Source organism: Cyrtonyx montezumae, unplaced genomic scaffold, assembly GCF_038088225.1.
Source record: "Cyrtonyx montezumae isolate F1298 unplaced genomic scaffold, pur_monq_1.0 scaffold_24, whole genome shotgun sequence".
NCBI lineage: Eukaryota > Metazoa > Chordata > Aves > Galliformes > Odontophoridae > Cyrtonyx > Cyrtonyx montezumae.
In genome coordinates, this window is record NW_027071981.1 from 7484742 (window position 1) to 7510158 (window position 25417).

The following is a 25417-nucleotide window of genomic DNA, read 5'->3' on the forward strand; positions in this document are numbered from 1 at the left end:
TGGGCCTCTGACCCTGACTGTCATTTATTTTGCACAGCAAAGTTTCTATTTACAATACACACATCTCAGACTTCACCAATGGAAAGTGAAAAATGAAGTCCAGAACAACTGCTTGTCATTGTATTTGAATTCTGAAATTGCATCATTGCATTGAATTCTGAAATGAAGGAAACATGTAAGAATGAAGTAAAAATAGCTTATTTTCTGCATAGGATTTCTAACCTCTAAAATCCAAAGGAAGGATTGCACCAGGTGAAGATGGGTCAGAATGTCATCTTTGCATCTGTTGACCTTCTAAACAAATAAAAATTGCCATTCTTAAATGGCATCTTAAATCTGAACACTTGTGAAATTTAAGAGTGTTGTGGCTAAAAATTCAGAGCTGAGCTTACCAATGGGGATACATGGAGCCAAGGCCTTAAAACCTGGTTGGATTCCTCCTACGGGGGACAAGAAACTATTTACACTTACCTGCGCACAATTTGTGCTGAACTTTTGAGCAGTATCACATCTGAATAGTAGTATGCTCTCTATTGTATCCCCTAGAAACAGCAAGCTCCAAATGGGTTAGATCTCTGGGTTTCACCAAGAAAACTGGGAAGGGCCTGACTGATTGCTGCATTTTCTTCAGTGCTAGTGTCTACCTGCAGGTTCTGGGGACATTTACCAGAAATGTATATTTTTGAGACTTTCTTTTCTGAGAAAATAATATTTAACGAGACCAATGGATTAAAAAAAATATCAACAAGATTAGACTGATATACTGGCACGCGCCTCATTTTCTTAAGAGACCAAATTAAAATTATTAATGTGTCTATATAAATCTAGCAATTCCCTTCCATTGCCGTGCTACATTTATATTTTTTCAGTATAAATCATAAAAGTGAAATAAGAACCTGAATTATTTTTGCTTAATGTCAGAGTACAAAGTAAAGGTTTACAAATTCTAATGTTATTGACTTTATTTCTGTATATGTTTATATATCAAACAAGCTGCGACTTTGTCCCAGCTGTAAAAAGTATAAATTATATTGTAAGATAGGGTGGATGTTTTGCAATTATAATATGTGGGAGCGTGACTGAGCAAAAAGTTTTCCATGGGTTATTTTTAAATAAATAATTACTGTAAATTTTATATAGCTAAGAATGTAAAATATACTATGCTTAAAACTTGATACGCTTTATACAAAGAAATTATATCTACCCAAAGTGTATGGCGAATAGCTACTAATCTAACATACCTAGTTTGATGTAAGTTTTATCTTACAGAGTCAAATATTATTCCTGTGAATCATATTGATGCTGCAGGAAGTTTCTCTCCTTGGTGAAGGAGAAATTTGTCATGAAAGGGAAGAAAAGGTAGGCAGAGGTTTCTGTTCCAAATATTGTATCATGGAATCACAGAATAAGTTGTAGGGTGACTTGGTGAATTACCTTGTTGAGCATTTGTTGTTCGAGGTACAAATTGGATGTGGGGTAATGAATGAGCTGTAATGATGCCAGAAAAAGAATGCTAACTTAAGAAAGGGCAGGCAAAGGGTGGAAAAACTAAAATCAAGGGCAGTCTATTCTGACATCTAAAAATAGTTGGTTTATTGTGTAATTAATATGCAATTAAAATATACTTTTTTTTTTCCTAGAGTACATTTTTAAAGGGTTTTGTTTTTGTTTCCAAACAATAAACCTAAAGAGTATGAAAATAAGATAGAGTGGGAGAAAACAATTTATAACTTTGCTATTTTGCAGAAGTCCCTGCTTTCTGATTAGCTTTCCCTTTTACCTTGTTTATGCTCCTAGGAGTGAGTGAGAACCTCAGAGATATTTGAGGGGAACCCTGTGTTTATGTCTTTCACTAGGAATGTTGGACTTTTCCTTCTCTGGAAGGACTATGTGGTTGCCAAAGGCTATCTTGTGGCCTAGTATCATAGAATCATAGAATTACCAAAGTAATAGAATCTCCTCTGCCAGTTCCCTCAGCAGCCTCGGGTGGAATCTGTCTGGTCCCATGGACTTACTGGTCCAGTGGAATAGTGGGTTTCTATCTGTAATTGCAGCCTTAACTGTTAGAGGGTGCTTGGAACAGTGTTGTGACAGGGTTGTGCCTCTGGCACATAAATGAGAAAATTCTGATAGCCTATTGTAGTCAGCATGTTGTATTGTCAATGACATTTTCTGAGGGCCTCATTCTTGAGGAATGGTCATTGCCTTTTGCATGCAGCTTACTTTGCCAGGTAATTGTGCTCTGTATCTCATGCATTACTCCAAATATCTCATGCAGGCTGTAGTCCCTGTTTATTTGGCACAGCAGCAGTTAAACTGAATGTGCCAGGGTGGACCCTTGATATCAGTTTCAGCGTTTGTTGATGTTACAGAGTGACCAGGTGCTTATTTTCTGTATCAGTGGTTAAACAAATATTTACTAAACTGGGCATGTTTTTAAACAAAGCAATCTGAACACAGATACTGGAGCAGGCAGACCATCAGAGAACATCTCCATTTGTCAATAAGCTTTTTTCGGCCACAAGACTCTGCCTGTTGTTTGCAGAGACACTGTGAAAGCAGTCAGTGTTGCATGTGTCAGAAAAAGAACCAGCTATTAAATTGAATTCCAGCTTTACCCTAACAATAGAGTTATTTTAACCTATTTTTCCCAAATTCTACTCAGCTTTAAAGAAAGGACATGGATTTCTTAAAGCTTCTTTATGTTTTCATGCTTAGCGTTTTCCAGCAGCAAACAACTCATGTAGTTAAATAAAGAGGCACTTTTTGAAGACAGGCAGATCCCTCTGCTGTTGTCATTGTCATCTCCATTGTGCTGGAAAATATTGATGTGAATATTGATGGTGAGATGTGATTGCATAACTCTGAAAGTCAGTGTGTATTCTTTCAAAAAGGTCTACAAGAAAACTAATTCATGTGAATAAAATACAGACCTTAAGATGTCATGTCTTATTACTGAAGCAATTTCTCTATGGACTACAAACAGAAGATATTTCAGATTAGGATACTGATAGACTGGACCAGTGTTCTAGGGGCAGATTGCTACTTTCACTTGCACAGTAGCAACCAGTATTCAAATAATTAGCTGAGTACTTGAAAGTCTTCTGGGGGATCAACAACAAGAAGGTCCCATGATGTCAACTTACATAAGTTTTGGAGTCATTTTGGGAAGTTAGATTATTTGTTGTGCTGAAGTCTTCTAGTCTTACTTGTCTTCTGTAAAGTGATACCTTCTTTCCAGGTGAACAGATAATCTGCTAATCAAAGGCTTTTTATTATTATTATTATTTTTTCTTAGCCAAACTGTGATAGGATTTGGAGTAGTTCACTAAATTCAGTGACTTTTTATTAGTGAGAGATCTAATCAAGAATCTCTGGGCCTTTGGGGAGTGCAAGTTTTGTTTCACTTTCCGAGGAAGGAAAGAAAGCAAAATCAAATAAGAAAATGATAATATACAATCTTCTTTTACAGTAGTCCACATGAAAAATGAGGGGCTGTCCTCATCCATATTTATATCACAAGTGGTTCCCATGTTCAACAGACTACCATGCTGCTAATCTCTTTGCATTTTTTTCCAAACCTCATTCTCACCGAAGGTGAAAGTGTATTCCATTTACTAGATGTGCATTGTGAGCTATTTTTTTTCTTCCTTTCTTATAGGACTATGGGATTTAGTAAGTCAGCAAGACTTTTTGTACGTTTGGGGATCAGGGTAAAGAAAATACTATTTCCACTTGCTGCTATTTCAGTGGATTAGGCAATGCATCAAAACATACATATTAGCTTCAGTGATAATACCTCAAGGTCTCATAGATTTGCTGGGACTCTGATAGTTTCTGTGATGCTACCTGAGATTCTTGCACATATTTCTCATCATAGCACTGTTGATGGATATGTCTGATAGTCTTTATGTGATAAAGTTTTAGACTTTATCACAAGAATTCTGCAGTTGTATTCTAATTGTTCATCCCCTCAGCAACTGAAAATATGAATATTGTTTAGGTTGCACTAATAGAAAGGAAACGAAGAGTCTGCTTTCAAAAAAAAGTTCAAGTGCAGTACCATACTAGCAGTGGCTCTGAAGTGTATTGTATCTTGGTAAGCTCCCCTTCCAAGTCCAGCCTTAGTGAAAGAATCCAAAGCAATTGGTCTCATTGCCCACTTATAACTAGAGCTCTAAGGGAAACTACTATGCAGGCAAGTCTATTGGTTACAACGTCTCAGAAGATTTGAAATGTTTTATTGAAATACAACTCATCCTCTAGAAAGAGTATTCAGATGGATTGTTCAACAAAGCAGAGCACAGTTTATTACTGTAGTCTATGTGCATAGTATTTCAATTCATGTTTTGCTTCACTTCTGTTGCGTCACTTTTAATTGATTTAATGTGCTGTGTTTTTATTTACAAAAGGCATCTGTTTCTCTGTCTAGCATTATAACTAATACCTGCAAATATTAAGTGTTCAATACTGTTTCGTGACTATATTGATATGTCCTTGTGTGCAGTGCCTAAAAAAATTTGGCCTGAAGGTCAAATTTTCATATCTAAGGAAGATCTTTAAGTAGTGGCTTTACTTTTACATGTTTCAAGGTAATAGCTGTAAAGTAAAGACAGGTTATAAAAGTATTGAGCACAAAGTTACTCTTCACGGCAAGAGCAACTCTAAATTCGAGCAGATGATGATTTCTCTCTGTATACAGTGGTTATATTTAAGTATGTCCTTTTCTTACTTTATTCCTTCTCATACATCATTCATTTTATTGTTGTTGAAAAGTACAAATGAAGTACAACAAAATAGTACCAGTTGTTGGTTCTTTCAGCAATTCGTTTCCAGAATACTCCATTTCATTGGTGATAGATGGTAATTAATTTGCTCATGCATTTTCTTTCCTTCTTTTCATAGTGGTAGGGCTCCCATCTGCCATCAGATGACTTTCTGCCTGACTGAGATGCACCTGTGGTCTTTGAAGACTACCTTACGTATTAGCGGTGAGCTGTTACCTATTAATAAAACAAAACAGCAAAGCTTATTGATGAAAATTAAATTGATATAAAATTCTGAATACCCAAAAGAAATAGATATTAAGCTTAGGAGAAAGAAAATTAGAAAGCTAGATTATATTTGAACTTAGTTTCTTTGCTTATCTCATCATAGAATTGGAGCATCCTTTCAACTCAGAAACATTGAGATTATATTTAATTGGTTTCCTTTTCCCTTTTAGGAAGCTATACCCCACTCAACTGTAAGCTTCAGTGTAGTAACTAATTTTGGTGAATGAAGATCAATAGGCAACTTGATTTACAGTGGCAGTGCAATTTGTACTTAGCATGAAAATAAGAAGTCACTGCATGTTCTGGGTGTTTTGCATGATTATATGAAGTTTTGAAGTTTCTTACAAGAAAATACTGATGTTTTTAGTTGATTATTCCAGGAGTCGTGTGACTGTTTACCAGCCCTTCGTTCACTTCATCATACTATTGCTAAAGTGAAAAAAAAAACAAACAATCTCTACTGGGTCATAAATGGTTCATATTGTTTATGATACTTCATGCCCGTCGTACTATATTTTCATTGAAAGCCATTCAAGTATATTATTATTATTGAAATACTGATTCAATATGCCGTAGCAACCTATATGTGTAAGAACTGTTCTGGTTCTGTAGAAGGTATATATATATATTTTTTTTTAATTTGGATTTCATGGAAAACTCTGATGGTTTAAGTAAACACATAGTTGTGACCTGTTGTAAAAATATATATATATACTGTGACATACTGTACCTATTTTACACTTCTGACCTTCAGACTTCCTTTCTATGCACTTATTTGTTATGAATTCCTGAGGTGGAAGAGAGTACTGCTCTCTTATTTCAAAGGCTACCTGCCATGGCATTGTCTTCCTACGTTTCTGCAAATGAATTTCTCCCTATAAGATCTTTGTGTGTAGAATGAGACACGTGCAGTGTCATATTAGTTGTTTTAAACACTGCAAATTTAAATCAGACTTAAGTCTCTTGGGCTTAGATCTCCATGCCATGGTACACCTAAGTATTTAGCAGCCAGCCACATCAGAAGTCTCATGGTATCCCAAGCATCCAAATTTATTTGCCATGGAACCTGGAGGACAGAGGAGGATGCTCTGTGTAGGTGAATGCTTGTGTTTCATGCTGACAGGCTGTTGGTACATAGCCAGGGCTTGTCCTAGGCCATAGGAATGGATAAGTGCTTTTGTATGTGATACAACAACAGGCAGCAATACCTATAGATCAATATTGGGCCCTTTGGAGGGGCAGCTTCCTGGAATTCACAAATGTTAAAAAAATAACTGTTGTCTTCAACTTGGCTCAGAAAACATTTCACATACAGTCTGCTCTGCATTTTTTACCTTTTGTTGTAAAAGAACACAAAAGATGATCATTATGAAGATGGTAAAAAACACTTTTAAGTGTTGGCAGCTGGAAGAGAATCAAAACATATGTGAGATGACAGCTGCAAATAAATGTAAGGACCTGTCATATACTCCTTCAGTTCTAGCTTGTTGATTCTTGAAAGTCCAACTGGTATCCAGAGTATATACTGTAGTTTTTCCACTCTTACTAGCATTTTAATTCCAAATACTCTGCTCCAGCTTGCTCAAACTGTGATGCTAAACTTTGCTTGCTAAGTTATGTTTTGTTTCCAGTGTCACATCAATAACTAACTATATTTCTGTTTCATTGTATAGATGAAGACATTGGGGTACATCAGTACTATGAGAAGGAGGAGCCAGGTAAAATAAACAGCCATAACTAAAACTGAACGGGACTTCCAGATGTTCAAAGTACTTTACAGAGACTGCTCTGAAAACTTCTGTTTTGGATTTTTTTTTAGTTTATGCTTCTGTATTTCTATAGAGTAAGAAGGCACGGAAAGTGATTCTCCCACATTCATTCAGTGTATTTAAAAACTCTTTACTCAAAAAGAGAAAAAAAGGATTTGGGGAAGTATTTACATAGCAACATCCTATGAGTAATTTAGCATCTCTTCAGTACAAGTAAAATTATAAAAAAGCTTTGTGCCATCAAAATCTTATTGGGATTTTGTATTTCGTTTTTATATTCTGCTTATGTATTCTTTTATCCTGCTACAGAATGCTAAACCACTGCTCAGGGACTGTGCTTCACTGGGCAGGCAGGTGCTGGCTGTTGCAGGAATTCGGGATTTGCTGCATCCCAGCAGAGGGCATCGTGGATGCACGAGTGCTGGTCCGGCCTCCTGCAGCCCTCACTGCTATCTGAAATAGCCATTTCAGAGTGAATGATCAATTTTCTTTATCTGATTAATCCTGTTAATCCAAGAAGTTTCATGATGGGCCAAAAGGTCTCTTCAGCTGGAGTTGCTTCCCATTTGCAGCCAGGATGGAGTGGAGGCTTGTGTGGGTATCCCATGGGCTCTGTGTGGTGGGTCACCCGCTGTCTCCGTTCCTCTCCTGATAGATGGACTCAGCTGCTCCTCTGTGTTCAGTTGCAGCTCACTTCACTATCTGATGAGACTGGAGGCTCAGTAATACTGGCCCACCTGTTGAGCTGCCTAAGCCTTTCTTTCACTGCAAATTTAAGATATGTGACTTAAGAGGTGAAAACATCAGGATTGTCTTAATTTTTTTTTTGTAAATTTCTGTGTTTTATCACAATATGTGACTCTTCTCTCTAATATTAATATTTGCTGACAGCGGTTGTAAGGATTATCATTCACCTTTTGATCTGTTCTTTCCTCTAGGATCACAGATGAGGCATGGTTACTTAGAAGACAAGCAAAAGCTAGCAGAATGTAAGGCTGTTTTATCAGTTTCTTGTTATAGTAAGACAGAATTATTGTTTAGATTTGGCGATACAACTGGAAAAAATTTTAAATAACCTCAGGCTGTTTCCAGTGTAACTTTCTGTCTATGCCATTCTGTCACAGAATTAGTAAGAAAACAATAGAAAAGTTGTAACTACTCCTTGCTGATATATTTGCAATGTGTTTTGGTTTTTTTCTATGTCACTGAGGTTAGTAGTGTTTATTGCTTCTCAAATCCGTTGTCAAGAGCAGCCACACTAAAGAAAGTTACCCAGCATAAGGGCCTAAAATATTTTCCCACTTAACTCTTACATCAAAACACTAACTGCCTCAGAACTGAAAAATATAGCTAAAATATCTTTATCCAAAATCAAATGACATGTTAATAATCCACTGTCCTCATAGATAATTTTTAGCTTTGAAAACATGTACATGGTTCCTGCGTTATCTATTTAAGAACAATTTCAGTTTATACAATCACATAGCAGTACTGTGACAGGTAAAGATGTACATGTACAACTTTTCTCTGACTTGAAATCTGCAACTCTTGCACAGCTGTTATTTCTCAGAGTATGCATTAATGGACAAACATTATTACATGACAACTCCGGAAAATCAGACTGTCCTTTAGAAGCCTCACAAAGTAGTACATACACTGGAAGAATTCCCTTAACTTTTCATCTTATCATAATGAAAATTCCACATGGAGTTGTTAGTGTGTTTGAAGGCGACGTGTTCTAGAAAGAGAAGTTATTTGCTGCACCGTAAGTTAGGTTTGGAGCAGGATGAAACCCTGCTGGGGATAGTTATAAAGGTGCACACAGCTGTGTGGTAAATCTATACCCTCTGTGGAGGGTTGCATGTCAGTTAGAATCAATACAGCTCTGTAAAGGTGGGGAGGTGAGAAAGGGTTTTAAGTAGGGAGGAGCATAAAGGATTTACATCCCTTGTGCTTCCTGTAGCATTATCAAATAGGCACTGGCTTTATGAAAAGATCTGGCTCAGATAAATCCAGTTATACAGAAACCCCAAGCATGCAAAAGAACACAAGCTACTACATCTTGTGGCTGTAAATATTGGAGTGGCCTAAACAGAAATCAGAACAGACATTTCTTCAGGAGGAGTACTGGGTAACTTTATTCACAGCTGCTGATTTGTATATATATAGTGTCCGTACATTCAATTTCCCGTTTTGCATATGTGAATATATATTCCAGTGTTTATGAAGGCATTTATTGAAAATGTGATCTTACATGTCTAATTAATATTATCATAACAGTTCCACCAACACTGGCTTTCGTCCAGTAAAATACAAAGAGAAGTTGTATGTTTGTGTGCTCTTTTGTTGATAGATGAAATACTTTCTTTTTTTTCCACTCCAGAGCACTCCTATTGTAAGCTCCTTTTTGCAGGGGAGTTTAAACACAACTGTTAAGTCATTCAATCTGGAAGTTGGCATACAAACTGACAGCTTAGACCTCAAAACTTTTAATCAGGTTTCCTTTAAATGCACTAGATTTTAAAAAGACAATGCGTTCTAGTTTCTCACAATTTTTATTGTGTACTTAAAGAACAGAAAACTGCTCACTTTTAAATAATGAAATTTCACTAGCCTGATTCTCAGCCATGAAACAAACCTATTTCTAAGCAACTCCAGAAGCAGCGTTGCCTGTTGTTTTCAGAGTTTTTGTGTTACACCACAATTTTCAAAATAGTTTGCTAAACATTAATAATTCTGTTAAAGGACTGTGGAAGTCATGCAGTTTCTTATCTGCTTGACAAGGCAGATTCTTAGGAACAAATTTTCCAAGAACAAATCCTATAAGTAATTGTACTCCATAATATAACCTGTAGTGTTCACAATTACCTGTTGTTATTACCTCTATATATGCATATATTCATGCATAAATGTTTTGCAGACACGTTAGTGCCTGCTTTTTGAAATTGGGCAATGAAATGTTAGCTCTAAAGAATAGCATCTGTTGAAGATTTGGTAACTTGAATCTGAGTTAACATACTGAATGTGAGATACTTTCTCGTTGCAAAATTGCTATGGTGAACTCGTGGCCAATGTGGATATTTCACGCTAACTGTTCCTACAATAGAGCTTTTCAAAAGGAAATCACTTAACAATAGAAACCATAGCTCTTTCCTTCTAATTATAGGTAAGCTTTATGTTTAAGGTAACTCCTAGAAATCTTAGTTTTGTATTTCCACAGCAGAAGTTCAAGCTGTAGAACTTATATTTAATGGCTGTTTGCATGCGCACATACACATGCGCACGCTCACATGTGTATACATACTTGCCTATATATAAATGTTTTTTGTTTAACTTTTTTTTGCCTCTTTTATTTGCCAGCTCGAGATTACCCTTGGATACTGAAAAACAAACGGCCAGAAAAACTACGAGACACACTCAAGGAGGTTGAGGTATGTTTCAAAACTTTCAAGAAGAGTAACAGATAATCTCTTTTTTAAACCTCTTTCAACAGCATTAATTTTCATCAAGATCCAACTGTCCCTGTGTTGATAAATGTGCTTTTGTCTGGTGGGCTATTCCAAAACAGCTGGATCTTTGTGTGGCATGCTTCATCTATAAACTTGAAAATCAGAAGTAGGTTAACTGATACTGACAATGTGTACTGCCAACTCCATTCTCTGTTTTCTGTTGTCTTTTAGGACTTAATGCAAAACAGTCAGTGTGTGCTGAGCAAATGGAAGAACAAACGTATCTGTCAGGTAAAATGTTTTGACAAGCTCTTGCAATGCTCATTCAGTGAAGCTGAACAACCATTCAGTGATTGATGTGATAGTGTTAAAATGTTAAATAATACTGAAAGTCATTGGGGTTTTTAATGTATGAGGCTCTTATTACCCAAATTGTGTTTATTTAAGCTCCTAATATGAAATAGATGCCACAGAACAAAAATCTGGGTTTTATCCACAGGAAAAAAAATTACATAAAAAGTCCCTGACTCTGTAAGAATTTATTCTGAGGGGAAACTGAAAGCATCCTAAGCCTTGAAAAAGCAGGCTAAGAGAGTGATTAAAATATGTAGACAAGTCTGGAATCTGTTATATCACATTTTTTATCTTACTTATTTACATCTCTGTTGCAAAGCTTTTTACTTTATGCTTGTATAATTTGGGAAAGAGACTGTAAACGTAAGCCAGCTAAATTATAAATCAAGTAACGGAGCAGAAGATATTGTGACATACAGCACATGTATATATGTTCTCTGTCCATGTAAGTTTCATTTTTGTATACAAAAAACAGCTTTTCACATCCTCATTGACACGAAGTAGTAGGATAGGTGGAAGACTGGCACATTAAGCATATGCTTTAGCTTCTTAATCAAGAGCTTGTTCTGAAAGACATCTGTAATATATAAATGTTCCTACAGTATTCACTGTTTATGAGGAATGTATTTCATGTTTAAAGCTAGCATTGCATAGTAGATACTTGTGTTACTGTTTCTAAAAAGAAATTAAGTTTTCTTTTTTTCTAATCCAAGTAGTTCCAAGTGGATATCAACTGGATGACTATTAAATATTTGAATATACAGCTGAAAATCCTGAAATGTCTTAAAGAAAAGCAGTGGGTTTTTTTAAACATCTGACACACCAGATGCTATAAAGCCTTCTTGTATCAATAATAAAGATGTTGTTAAGCCTATCAGATTGTCTTTGCCTATCAGATCTTATCATTAGTAAATGTATATAATTCATGTACAGATTACATATTATTCATCGGTGAACATTAATCTTCTAGAACTGATTTAAATATTAATTGCTTGCTAATTTAGATGATTTTTTTCTTACTGTTATTGTTCCGATTAGAAAAGGAATGTGGTTAAGAAATACTAAGTCAATTAGCTGTAAGCATGTTTATTTGCTTCTTAGTTTGCTGTCTCTTCAGTTGCTTTCCCAGTATTTTTTGCTATCATTTCCCTTCTCCCATCTGAATATGCATAGGCTCGCATCCCTTACCAGTGCATACTTCGTAAGTGTACTTCTTGCCAAAATTTTATTCTCCTTTTTAACTTCTTTATTTGACTATCAGTTGTGCATAAAATACGTTATTTATTTATTTATTTAACATCCTCCAAATAGTTTCAGGCCTGTATTAACAGACAGTACAAGGCAACTTATTTCCTGTTCATGACAAGAAAGAAAACAGTTGGCTCTGTATTGGATTGAATCATATGAAGGGATATAACATGATAAATGGAGTAATTTTTGAAGTTTTTTTTAGGTGACATATACAATAGGTAGCCAGAGTTAAAGTTACAGATAAAAATCCTACTCATCTCTTTCTCCTTAAATTTTGCTTTTGTTTCTCAATCACAAAACAGAATATTTTTATTATAGTAATGACTGGTACCTGAACTCGCCAACAGCATTTGTAATTTTCTGCCAAAATGATGGTGATATTCCAGTTTGTCTTCTTCAGAAATATAAGCTGCCCAACAAATAAAAGTATGGAAAATGTATAGTTTGGAAGGGTCATGATTAGAAAACTAGTCTTGTGAATCTTTATACTGAACTATTTGCTTTTATACTGCTCATCTGACTTTGAACATTCCTGTAGGAAAAAAAGGACTCTTCCTTTTTGATGCACATATTTTTAAATTTTGAAAAAGAGGTTATCTACTTTTTTTTTAATTTAAATCAGTAGAATGATTCACTAGCAAGTGTTTATCCCATAATGGTGTGATCTGTATGACAGCACAGCTGTGTTCACATGCTGCTTTGGAGAGATACAGCAGCTGTTAATGGAAAAAGAGACCATGTTTGCATTAACTTCCAAGTGTAGTAGAAAGCATGTAGTAAACTATTCTGTTATAATTTTCAGTGTTTTGGGTTAAAATAGATAAAAAATTGTGGTGAGGCCCTGGAACGGGCTGCCCAGGGAGGTGGTTGAGTCAGCATCCCTGGAGGTGGTCAAGAAATGTGTAGATATGGTACTAAGGAACATGGCTTAGTGGGCTTAATTGGAGGATGGTTGGACTGGATGAACTTGGAGGTCTTTTCCAACCTTAGTGATTCCATGATTCTATGATTTGAACTAGTGTCTTTGTTTCTTTTAGCTCTTTATTCTATAATAGAAGTGTAATGCCAAACAAATTCAATTATAGGAATTAAAATATTTAACAACCACATCCCTTCTTAGTGATTATTTTGTGTATCTGAAGCTGGCATATCTTTAGCTGAACTGGGAAGGGTTCCCTTTCTTTTGCAATAAACACATGCTATGTGAAAACTCAATGGTTATTGTATCTTTATCAGGACAGGATGAATAGAAAGATTTTAAAAAGTCTCCTGAAAGGAGGTATGATAATAGCAATACTGTAGAAAAAAAAAATAGCATGAATTTTCTCTGATTGCGTGAAAAACAAGCATAGAACTGCTGTTAGTGTGCTTTCTGGAACCTAAAATTCACTGTTACTAATCCCTCATTGCCTCCTCCAAATCTTCAAGCTCCTAAATAGCCTGCGGACAAAAATTAGGGTCTGTAAATTTAAATGGGCAATCTCTAAAAATAAGTTTGCATGTAATGATCAATTAGCCTTCACTGAAAAATCTGGTTAGCTTGCATTCAGATCATCCATTGTATGCATGGGTTTCTCAAAATTGGCTCCTGTGAATGAGTTTGTCTAGATGCACTACATTGTTGTCCCAACTTGATACGTTTCTTAATGTTTCATTTTATGCATCAACATTTCTCCTAATATTTTTTGCACAATCTGTGCATTGATAAAGAAACTATTGACCTTTATTTTTGCAGTGTCCAATATATATTCAAGTAATGTTTAGAGCTTCTGAAATAGAAGATGTGCCAGTTCATGTAAACATTGCCTAGACTGTATAAAGATTTCTTTGAAGGACTTTACACTCCTATTTAAAAGAGCTTAGTTGAGCCCTAAAGGACTGAGCTCTTTTCTTTAACTCCATTCCTACTAGTTCTAGTGGGTTCTGAATGCACGCCATTTCTTTACAGTACTTCTGAACCCCAACTTTGATGACCTGTGATGAGCTGCTGAAATAATCCTGTAAGCTTCTGTTAGCTGGTGTCAAAAGAAAGTAAACAGACCATAAAAGAAGAGTGACAGAAAAAAGACAAGAGGTCTTTACAATAAAAGGGCTCTGTGTTGTTTATAATTAAATCGCTTTTTCCCAGTCTGGTAGTAATAGTCTAAGGAATTAACTTTATCAGTACTTTAGAGTATACTATGAAGAAGTTCTGATTTCTTCCCTTCATGGTCTCCTCTAATTCTTTGGAATGGTTTTAAGTTTTATCGCAAAATCATGAAATCAGTCATGATTTTGAAATAATGCTATTGGTTGAAGTTTGGTTTTACAACACAGGGTAGTAGAAATTAATACCATGTAGCTGAAATATTTGATTTCCATCTTTTTTATATTTACGTTATTGCGTAGAATTAAGCACATGCCAACACAGGGTTATAAGTATCAAGCACTGGATGTGAATCATATCAGTTACCTGCTAATGAAAAGGATTTATGTATTCTTTGTTTAATAACTGTGATCTAACCTGATTTGTGTTGCAATTTACATAAGTACATGAATGATTTTACGTTACTGACATAAATAAAACTGAATTGAGATACAGCAGTATGTGCTGACACGGCCTGTTATATCAGCTACTGTGCCCATAAGCAAACTGATTTAGCAAGATATATGGTGACATACAGTAATAGCACAACTGATATCAAAATCAAGACATTAGGTCCAGAATACATGAGAAGCTAGTATCCATCACCAGTTACTAAAATGAATACTGCCCTTGTATTAAATTCTTTTGGTTGCTTTTGATCACAACCATTACTGTGATGTGTGGTTTGAGAGACTTGGAGCTTGAAGTACAAATGCATTGATTATTGTGAAACAGTAACATGTAACAACAGTAACTTCATTTGTAATAAGGCATGCAACAGGGTAATTACAGTAGGGTGGCTAAGAAAGCAAGCTGGAATGAAGAGGTGGGGAAAAACCCTGGGAACCTGCTTGAACAAGAAGTGCTTTGCAATTCTCTTCTCCTTTTGCATATTCCTTTGTCAGTTGAGCTCTGTAAGGGAAAACAGTTTGGAGCAGTATTTTTTACAGGCATATTTTTCTTCTCTCCCAATTTTAATCAGATAGAGGCAAATCCTGGCTTTGCTCTGCAGGTATCTTTCTAGGTAGAAGGGCTGATAAGCAGCTAAGCTGCATGAATGAGGAGTCAAGGGCTATGGCTTCTGAGGATAAAGGAATTCATTTAAGTACCATGCTTAAGATCTACTGAAGTCCATCGGTTCTGAGTATGTACTTAAGTCCTTTGCTTAATAGAGAGTAATACACATATTGAAGTGCTTTGCTGTTGGTGAAGGAAAGGGCTCTGTATTTCCCTGAGTATCCTTTGCTCCTTCAGATGTCTCGCTTGCCCATCTTAAAGCCATTTTGGCACACAAAGTGCATAATTTCCTGTACCAAAGTCTTGTTCAGCTCCCTGGTAACATGGGCTCTCAGTGGCTTTCTTTCTAGCATGTCATTTCACCAGATCCCCAAACGTTTTGTTCATACTTTGTTCAAGTTGTAAAAGTATTTTTCCAGTAAGCATGATGTCATGTTCTTATGTTTTGGAACACCTTGAGACTATTAAAGCAGTATCAACATCTCTTCTGATTCCCATTTTTCAAATCACAGTACTTCACTCTGAAAGATTTGTGATTTATTTCATTACTGTGGTTCTTTCTTTTTTTTTCCCTAATTTGATATCTCACAAATGAAAAACTTTGTGCTGTGTATAAATAATGTCTCTGACATTTGCTTTTATTCCTTATAATGATGAGCAATTCCCCTGAGCAGTACTTCTTAGAGTTGGAATGCTGTGTATCTGTGTGTCAGCCAAGTTTGCAATCTTTCCCATTTCCTCTACATTCATTCATGTTTATCATTGGACTGCTCCCATCTGCCAAAATATGAGCTTAACTGTGCAAGTATACGTACAACAACACCTAAATCTTATGTAGCAATTTTTGCATAGACTACGCAGTGTGTAAGGAGTTGAAATAGCGTTGAGCAGATAAATATTTTGTTTTATAGATTATTGTGGACTAAAGATAATGCGTTACTACTTTATTTAGATATTTGATTGTATTTCATGGTAAACTTGAAGAACTACTGAAGAAATATATATCTGCATTGTAAGATTTTAATCTTGGGCCTTTTGTACTAAATGTTTTTTCCTTCTAATTCCACTTCCCACTACTATTTATTCTGTCAGAAAAGATTTAGTATTCCTTGGTAGCATTCATATATTGTAAAATACAGTTGCCGTTATGGTTTCATCTGAGAAATGTCAAAGTGAGGGTTATGTTGCAGCTAACCATTTGCTTCACATGTATGTTAAGTACTGATCTTAGTAACTTCTCCCATGTACCCACCTACATTTGGAAAAGGTTGTTTTGAATTCCAGTTAATCATTTTTTTTTCTCCTTCAGTAAATTCTTTCTATCTAAAATGCCTTTCTCAGAAAGATTCTTTTAAAGAGCTTTCTCCTCTAATCAGAAGGATTTTTGAAAGGAGAAGAATGTCCTTGTTCATTGCAGGGAGTTGGGATTAGATGTCCCTTCCAACTCCAGGGATTCTATGATTCTAAGAAGTACTACCATTACGAGGCCATGTAGTATGTAAGGTCTTTAATTTGAACTCTAAAGTTTCTAGAGGCAAGGACTTAAACCTGTAGAGCACAAGTGTATTACCAGACATGATAAGTAAATTATTATAGCAAAAATTAGTTAAATTGAATATTAAGCTTTGCCTAAACATCTAAAAGTTCTGCCTCAGAGAATAATGGGAAAGAATGTTTTACTGGCAAAGTAAAAAGGAGAGTAAAGGAAGTAATGGAACCAATTTTTGTTATCCTATTTTCTATCACCATATCTATGCAGTATTGAAAATACTTAGCATTGGTTAAATGATTTTTTTTCATACATGTAAAACAAAGTGTGGTATAATTTTGTTTATATGACAGTCTCATCGTCATTCACTGTAGAAGAGTTTCCACAGGCGTCCATTCTAGCCCTGTAACAGGTTTGATTTATGTCATTAGAGGGAAATGAACATATCAGCAGAAAGTAATTTTATACCTGGAAACACCTAAGAGTTAAAGAAGCCTAACCTTGTATTTCTTTATTGCTCTCAAGCCAAGAGTTGCAAGCATGTCTCTACATAGCATACTGCATAGACATATTAAATGTCAGCAGAATGACAAACATACAGCCTAATTTTGTAATGCACTCACTCATTAACATACTGACTAGCTACAGATCACAACACTTGTTTTTTTCTGGGCTTTACCTGAAGAGAGTTGGTGTGTTATCCCTACTCTGTGGGTAATCCAAGAGACTGCAGACTTCTGATTCACCAAGGCCATCCTCCTGGTTTGATTCCAGGATGCTTTCCTCAGCCTTTGCAAGGAGAATAAGTGTGGAAACAACTCTCTCTCCTACCAGGAACATAACATTTTCTGCAAGTTGAGCATAGATCCTAAGCAAAGGTAGCGGAGAAGATGCAAGATGGAGAGTTTATGTGATTGCACCAGCTCTCATGATGGTGCATACCACTGAAGGATTTGGAGTATTTTTTTTATTCTCTGGCTGGCTGATATTCATTGAGAAACTTAGAACTGCTCATTGTAGTGTATTTATGTAATATTGCTTGATAAATATTTTCTTGCTCAGTAGCTTGTCAACTTCTGTGTTTTGACCCTTACTTTTTCAGTTCTGTTCTTTGGACAATTATAGCTAACCATAGTCAAACCTTGCTAGACTTATATTATCAAGTTGGAAATAAATTGTGATTTTATCTAATCTAACTTCAACGTGAGGATAAATTGAAGTTTTCAAAGAATGTAATAAGAGCTGCATGAGTGTAACTGTGTCTAACATTTTTACTCGGACAAAACCTTAAAGGACATCTGTCATGACAGAGAATGTTGAAACACTTTATATATCTATATATATTTCAAACTAATATATGTAGACTTCGGTGGGATGGGGAAAAAAATCATTTGTTCTTAATAAATTAATTTCATATCTTAGATTTTTTTTGTTTTTATTTTGGAAGTTGCTAGAATTAATTTTCAAACTACTGTGAGTTGGCAGGAAGACAGACTGGAAAAGTGTTGGTTAAAAATATTAATTACAGCAAGCAAGTAACCTATTTAAATGTACTTGTCCCGTTCTTTGCTACAGAGAGCACTAACTATAGAAATATAACAAGATAGGTATAATTGACAATTTTCATAGCTAAATTATTGGGAACAGAGCAGTGAACAAGAGGCAACTCAATTGGATTGCTACATTCTTTTTCCCAGCACTTCTGTTATTTTAGTGCAGTTGCATGACATTTTTGTTCTCTTGACTTTGAAACAGAAACATGTGAAACAGAGAAAAAAACGGTAATGTATCTATAAAGCTAAAGGAGATATAGATAAGTTATATTATCTGTAATATGTATGAGGAAGATAGAGGTGTGGGGTCTCACCTAATGTATGATACTGCCAACTCAGGATTTCTCCCAGTATTGTATTTTCTTCTGAAAGTTTGCCTGGTGCTGTTGTAGTAAAAAATTAGGTTGCAACTATGCTTGTGTCAGAACTGTAGCATAAAACAGGCAGGCATTTGTATGCCAAAATATATTGCAAGGGCAATCATTTCACTGATTGAGAGTTTTTAAAAAGTACTGAGATTTTATTAAAATCTGCTTTTAGACGGAAGTGAAAGTTGGAACCCCTTATTTCTGGCCCTTGTAGAGTCTCTGCTACATTTCCTCAGTGGCCTTTCCTCTGAGCATCCCTTGACAACAAAAGTTTGCTCAGTTTTTAGGCTGTTGTGGTCTCTGCTGAAGTGATGATCTTTTTTAAGTGATCAGAGGGAAATGAACGTATCTGCCTAGATGAATCCTTCTGAGTTGCAACCATATACCAGGAGAGGTCTGAAATGTCTTTAACTTCTGTACTGAGGTCATCTAGTCCAGCAGCAAGCAGGATCAGAGGTGGAACTAGACGATAAATTAAAATGCTCATCTTTTTTTCGGTGAATTGTTTTGTTGTAGTAGTTGCATTCAAAAAGTTACCAAGTTCAATGAGTTAATTATGCAAAAAATAATGTTTTTTGTGACACTTCCACTGAATGTTATCTCTCTTATGCAAGATATGGCATCAGGAAGAGCTGATAAGTACGTGACTACTTTGGGATTATATGTATAATTTAATTAACACTAATTAGGCAGAAATACTCAGTTAACGCTCAGAGAAGCCTCTGAATATTCTGTCCAATAGTTTAAATTTCTTCTCTCTAAGAGAGACAGCTCTGATGGTATGTCAAGTGGAGCATATGAATTTATTAGGAGCCCAGAGCTATGAGAATGGTAGAGCACCATTTATTTAAATTAAACAATATACGAATAATCAGAAATAACTAGACTAGCAAAAAGGTGCTCTTTTTTAACCTCTGGAAGTAATATAAAATTACATGAAGCAAAATTGTGGGTTTTTTTTTTTGTTTTTTGTTTTTAATGTGGGCTATGCAGCTACTTTTCTTTTTTTGTACAGAAAAGTCAAGTGCTGACAGGGACAGCATGAACACACTAGAACAAGATTATACTCTGAAGGTCTATAGATGACTTTTATAATGTCTCGAGTAACCAAAAACTGTAGTATACCCCACATTACTAGACACATCTGAAATTCTCTAGCCAGTGTCCGTATATGGAAGAATTTAAATAATAAATAAGAGCATATTTAAATGCTTAATAATTAATTAATTAATTAATAATGACGCACTTAAATGTGATGTGGTAAAAGTAAAACCAAGACGTAAGATAAATAATTTCTTGACATTTTAGAGTGAACAGTATATCCCTTTGCACACTCAGGACAGAAATTTAATTTTGCTTTTTAAAAAACAAGTTCAGTACATTGTATTCAACACTTAGGGATCTAGCATGCAGTATCTTCAATTGTTATTCATTTGTAATTCTTATAGCCACATGATTCAGTGTCATATTACACCTCTCTTTATCACTGAAAAAGCTTTCAAAGTTATTATAAGACATCTTCACATCTAAGATAAAAGTCTTTTTCATAATTTTGAAAATTAAAATGCTATGTAATAGCTGCTAATATCTACCGTGGAACATTTCATATTATTAATGGTTCTTGATGTCTTGTTTTCTCACTATTTGGATTTAGCTCCTCTTTCATTCAGGTATATTGGTCTCCCTAAGCCTTTCTGGGCCACATCTGGAGAAAGTGGTGATTGACAGGACCCTGGTGGGGAAGCTCATCTCCGACACCATCAGCCATGGTAATTACACCCACGTGCAAATCAATTGCCTACATTAACAATGGAGTAGAGAAACAGTATGTCAACAGGTAGACTAATTATTGCCACTGGGGACTTGCAAACACAACAAGTAATTGCATGTAATGCCATAGTTACAACCCTCAGGACTAAGAACACTTTAAGAATAATAGTTAACATCAAAGTTTTCAGGCTTGTCAAATACTGAATGGGCTTCTAAAATTACACATTATAATCGCTATAAACATGCGATTTGAACTTGTGTTTATTTCATTAGTGGGAACAGAACAGAAAGGAACAGTACCCAGCTGATTAATTACTTGGAATAGTTATTATTAAAATATTTTATTAGAGAAAATAATGGATAATGGACAACATTAATTAGGTGAAGGTGCTCTGGTTTAGTTTATAGATTTCCAGCATCTCCCATCATGATTAACTAATGACTAACTACAAAGATTTTGTTTAGTGCAGAGGGAAAAAATGTACCTACTTTTAAGAGCCCTTTCTTAGCGAGTCCCTGCTTAGCTCCACTGACAACCAGAAGTCAGTATCTTGATGTCTATGTAATCAAGAATAGGGAATTTCACGGCATCATCCAAATTCTTAAAAAGTAGATCCAAATTACATTATTTTATTATGAATATATGCTAGATTTAGCTTTGACCTTTTATGGTTTCTTTTTAACCACACTCAGGCATCTGTTGACTATTGGACTGGCTATTTAAGAAAGCCACAGTGTCCCTCTCATCTTTTCTTTCAGTATAAATTTAGTCCTAAAAAATATCTTTAATATAACTATGTTAGTAGAACATTTAGGATTCCAAAAAAGTAACCCTAGTTTTATTTATTGTATCAACTAATCACAAGGTGTAGAATATGTTTAGCATCATGATTTTTTTTTCCTCTCTTCCCTAGTTAGTAGACTATTAAGAAGTCAGATTTTTTTCCATTGTTTCTAGAGGAAGGATTTCATACTTGAAGGTGACAAAAAGTAGGACAGTGTCAAAGCTAAGGTAATACCACAGTGAAATTGTTTGTAGAATTTGTAGAGAATTTACCCTCTATTCTAATTTTTTTCATGACTAGTAAATAGTGAAGATATCTGTACACTACATTACATTGCCTTAGATTGTTATATAAATACAATAAAAAAATTTCTACTTACAAATTTTAAACTTATCACAGTAATTAAGCAACAAATAATTCTTTTCTGTAGTTACATACTCAAACTGGTATAAATAAGTTATGTAATTATTTATCCTTTTATTCACTTATTCAAATGTTTGACAGTAAAAGAAAGCCCTCCAAATACTTGTCATTGTAATATATATATTTTTTAAGAACAATAAAAGTAGATACCTTTTTACCCACATAAATGATGTTCAGAATACAAATTTTTACATTGAACTCTTCTCAGTGTGAACCAAGACACAGTGTTGTCCTATAATAAATCAATCCAGCATAATTTCCTGTCTTTCTAAATCTGGGTTGGAATCAGGGTTGTAATGATAAAGATGTTCAAAAGGAATTTGATATTTAATGCAAGAAATGTGTATGAAAATAATATATATACATATATATTTACCAAATATGAATATGTTGAAAGGGATAAGGATTAAAATCTACCACCATGACATTGTAATGTCTCAGAGTAGCATGCCGTCTTGATGTATAGAGTAATAGAAGTCAGGTTGTATGCATGGAATACAGAATTAAGATTGTATTTATCATCCTCGTGCCATTACTAAAGTACTCTTGAAATTTGCTATTAATAATATATTAGTAATATTTGTCACTTTGTAATAGGCCTTGTGGCAGGAGCATGTAGGATACTGTCTGCACTGCCCATCTCTGTATGGTAGTCTGACCCAGCAGCGTCATATAGGTCCTCTTGAGGGCATAATGGCATAACAATGCCTGCAGTTGCATTCTAATTGGCATCAGAATTTCAAAGCTTGCTTTTCAGATGGGGGAAAAAAAAATGGACACAGCCTTCCAACATTTATGCTATAACAACAATAAATGTATTTGTGATTCAAGCACTAACAGATGTGCATCACCTTTCTGTAGTTTCTCATCTTTCACCCCCTGTTTCTTATCTGCGTGTAGCCTTCCACCCTGAGCCCACGCTGTCCTCCAGCAGAGCCTTTCTGGCTGCACAGCCGGGTGGTCTGAGCATGACCAAGCACTGCACTCCTACTCCTTCCACTCCTGCCCCGCAGCCGCAGTTGCTGTAAATCACAGCACTCTCATTCACACCTGCCCGGGGATCTTCAAGCCCTGAACAAATGATGGAAGCACTGGAGGTGTGCTGCAGGTCATCTTTAATGTACAGTATGTTTGTGAGGATATAAAAAAATTTAAATTGGGTACATATTGCAGGTACATACTCAGTGGCTTTGAATTTTCACGTGTATTTAGGAGCTCACTTTTAGCTTCTAACTCACAGTGTCAGATACTTTATCACTTTTTTTTTCCAAAACCTTGTGTTAATGTTAAATTTCAAAGGCAATTTTTTTGCTTTAAATTTACCCTTTAGCATTTGCATACCACGTAGTTCAGAGCTGTGCCAGTACATGACTATTGGAAAATGCAACTGGTTGTAAAACAGACTAAATCAAAGCAAAGCTAAATAGTCATTTTCACTGCTTACATGTAAGATTCAGCTGTTGACAGAAACTGCTTAAGGATATGAAAAATGCATTCAAGAACCTAGGATATTAGTCACAAATGCATTTTTGTTGCTGTTTTCAGGGGCTGTTCTGCAGGGTTTTGTTTGTTTGTTTTTAAATCCAGTTCCAATTTTCCTAGTGTTTTCCATTTAGCAGAGGTTTCTGGGTTTACTTTCTGAAAACAGCTTGCTAGCTTTATATTACTCCTGATTCTCATTAACAATTCTTCAACAATCTGGTACTAGTTACCCTGATAGCACATTCATTCTGAGATATCTCTTTAAATGTAGGCAATGTTTCAATAACTGGATAACACTTGGGAAAAATCCTAGATAGCATTGTCTAATTAATTTTCATTGTCAAATTAGTTAATCAGTTTTATATTGAGCTATTTTGGTCTGTTAATCAGTTTTATATTGAACCATTCCACTGCACTTTTTCATACTTCAAGAGAATCCATTCCATCTTGATATTCTGTATTGCTCAGGTACCCACAAGTTAAGCTTTCCACAAGTTCCTGACCCCTCTGAAGGATAATTCTGTATGTAACAGCCAGAGACTTACAGTGTCCAAACACCAGGTACACTTCAAGTGCTAATTTGCCTTTATCAAGCTCAAAACCAGCAATGCTGCATCAGGTGCACTTCCAACACATGGGTGGATGTTACAGTAGAAAAAAATGGGAGGGTGAACCATGATTAAAATGGGTACGGAAGGGCATAAAACATATATCTGAATGCAGTGAGATGTGAGATAATTTATTCAGGTTTATGTAATCTGACTACTCCCTAAGCTTTATTTCTCATTTCCAAGAAGGTCTTGGCAGGATGACACACGGATGTCTTTTAGGAGATTACAGAGGCTTCAGTGTAATATTTAAGACAGTGTCTTGAAAAAAATTGCTTTTTGCAGTGTCTCAGTGGAGTTTCAGTGATTTTTTTTGTTACTATAAATCGATATTATAGTGGTGGTGTTTGTTTTTTTTTTTATTATTTTATTTCAGGTGTTCTTTCAAACAATTTCATCATCTTGTCATTCGAGGACTACAGCCAACTCTGCTTCATTCAGTTTATGAAGAAGATGGATTCTCCTGATGTAAACAGAAGAAGAAATGAAAAACTCTCTTGTTTGGATTTTAAGGTATAGCTGTCTAGTGCCTGTCTATGTTACAGTAACTTTACATTATGAATCACTGGCACTCACTGAACTTTTGTGTCACAGATCAAAACAACTCAAATACTACAACTGACAGTCATTGTAAAGTAAAATAAATAAATAAAATACATAGCATTCTTAGTTAATAAACTAAAACTGTACCAAGAGGGATCCAGTTTTCTATTAGGTTCTGTTTAGGTTAAGGGCTCAGACACGCAGTTCAGTTACCACTGCTTAACAGATTACCTCATGTCAGCTGAGCAGCAGTAACTGACCCTTTGCACATTCTCAGCATCTAACAAGCATGAAGTAAAACCTGTAATGGTAAACCTCAGTGTAAAAGATTTAAGCTAATGTGTTTTGCCTCTTGTTTGCTGTGGGCTAAAAATGCACACATGGTCAATTACTATGGCTCAGCTGTTATACACACAATCATGAAGCTATGGTAATTCAGTCATCTGTCTGAGGCTGTTGTAACTCTGCAGAAGTCTTAATTTCTCTTCTAGTTACAGTAATGATATTGTTAGGAGAGTTGATTTTGCAACTAAGCTGGTGAACTAGGATGCAAAATACAGAAGCTGAGTTTCTTACTGCTGACAAATTATATATATATATATATATATATATATATATATATATATATATATATATATATATATATATAGCCTTAGGCAAGTGACTTAGTGTCTCTGTATCTCAATTCCCCATTTATATAGTGTAGATTAAAATACCCCTTGTTCCAGCCTTTTATGTATGTGTGTGTCTATACCATAGTCACAGCAGAAGCAAAAAGGCAGTCAGATTTAAACTGACTGGTTTGGGTGTCAGTAGAAACCAGTTCATCTCCAGAAAAATTATGCTGCCTCTTGGGTGGATTGGGCTGTGAAGACATAACTCATTTCCATCGTAAGCTCTTGGGTTTCAGGACTGCATAACTCTGACCTTAGGTGGAAATGCTTGGTACTACAACAGTATAACAAACTAATCAGCTAGAGGCAATAAATTTTGAGCAGGGAGAGTAGGAAAAAGGCTGAGTCCAGTTCACTGCAAGAAAGATGGCATAGCAAGACTTTGCTTAAGAAGAGTAGAAAGATGTATTGAACAAAAGAGTGATTTTGTATTTATTTAAAACTGAATAAATGCTATGGACATATTGTGCTAGCAAACATTTTCCCTTTGGCACCCCCTCCGTAGTTTAGTTCCTCATGTAGAGAATTTGCATCTTAAAGGCAAGCTTTTTAAGGATGAGTTTAAGTTTTGTCATATTACATTTTAACTTGCCTGGTAGAAATATTTTCTGCTAGAATGAATATCTAAAACATTTTCCAGGCTGTTTCAGTCCAGGGCCTCTTTTCAGCAATGATTTGTGTTTGCGAGATTGATCCTACCTCT

The 25417-nt window shown here is 35.4% G+C and overlaps 1 protein-coding gene across 1 annotated transcript in view; it reads left to right on the top strand.

The window, feature by feature from the left end:
- Nucleotides 1-4912: 4912 nt before the first annotated feature.
- The window catches only part of WDPCP (WD repeat containing planar cell polarity effector), a 96526-nt gene continuing 76021 nt past the window's right edge, over nucleotides 4913-25417 (top strand). The window contains exons 1-7 of the mRNA XM_065739591.1: nucleotides 4913-4991; nucleotides 6728-6772; nucleotides 7762-7812; nucleotides 10184-10254; nucleotides 10504-10563; nucleotides 20084-20198; nucleotides 23874-24010. Of these exons, the coding sequence (XP_065595663.1) occupies nucleotides 4931-4991; nucleotides 6728-6772; nucleotides 7762-7812; nucleotides 10184-10254; nucleotides 10504-10563; nucleotides 20084-20198; nucleotides 23874-24010 (540 nt within the window). The 5' untranslated portion in view covers nucleotides 4913-4930. The remainder of the gene's footprint in view (nucleotides 4992-6727; nucleotides 6773-7761; nucleotides 7813-10183; nucleotides 10255-10503; nucleotides 10564-20083; nucleotides 20199-23873; nucleotides 24011-25417) is intronic.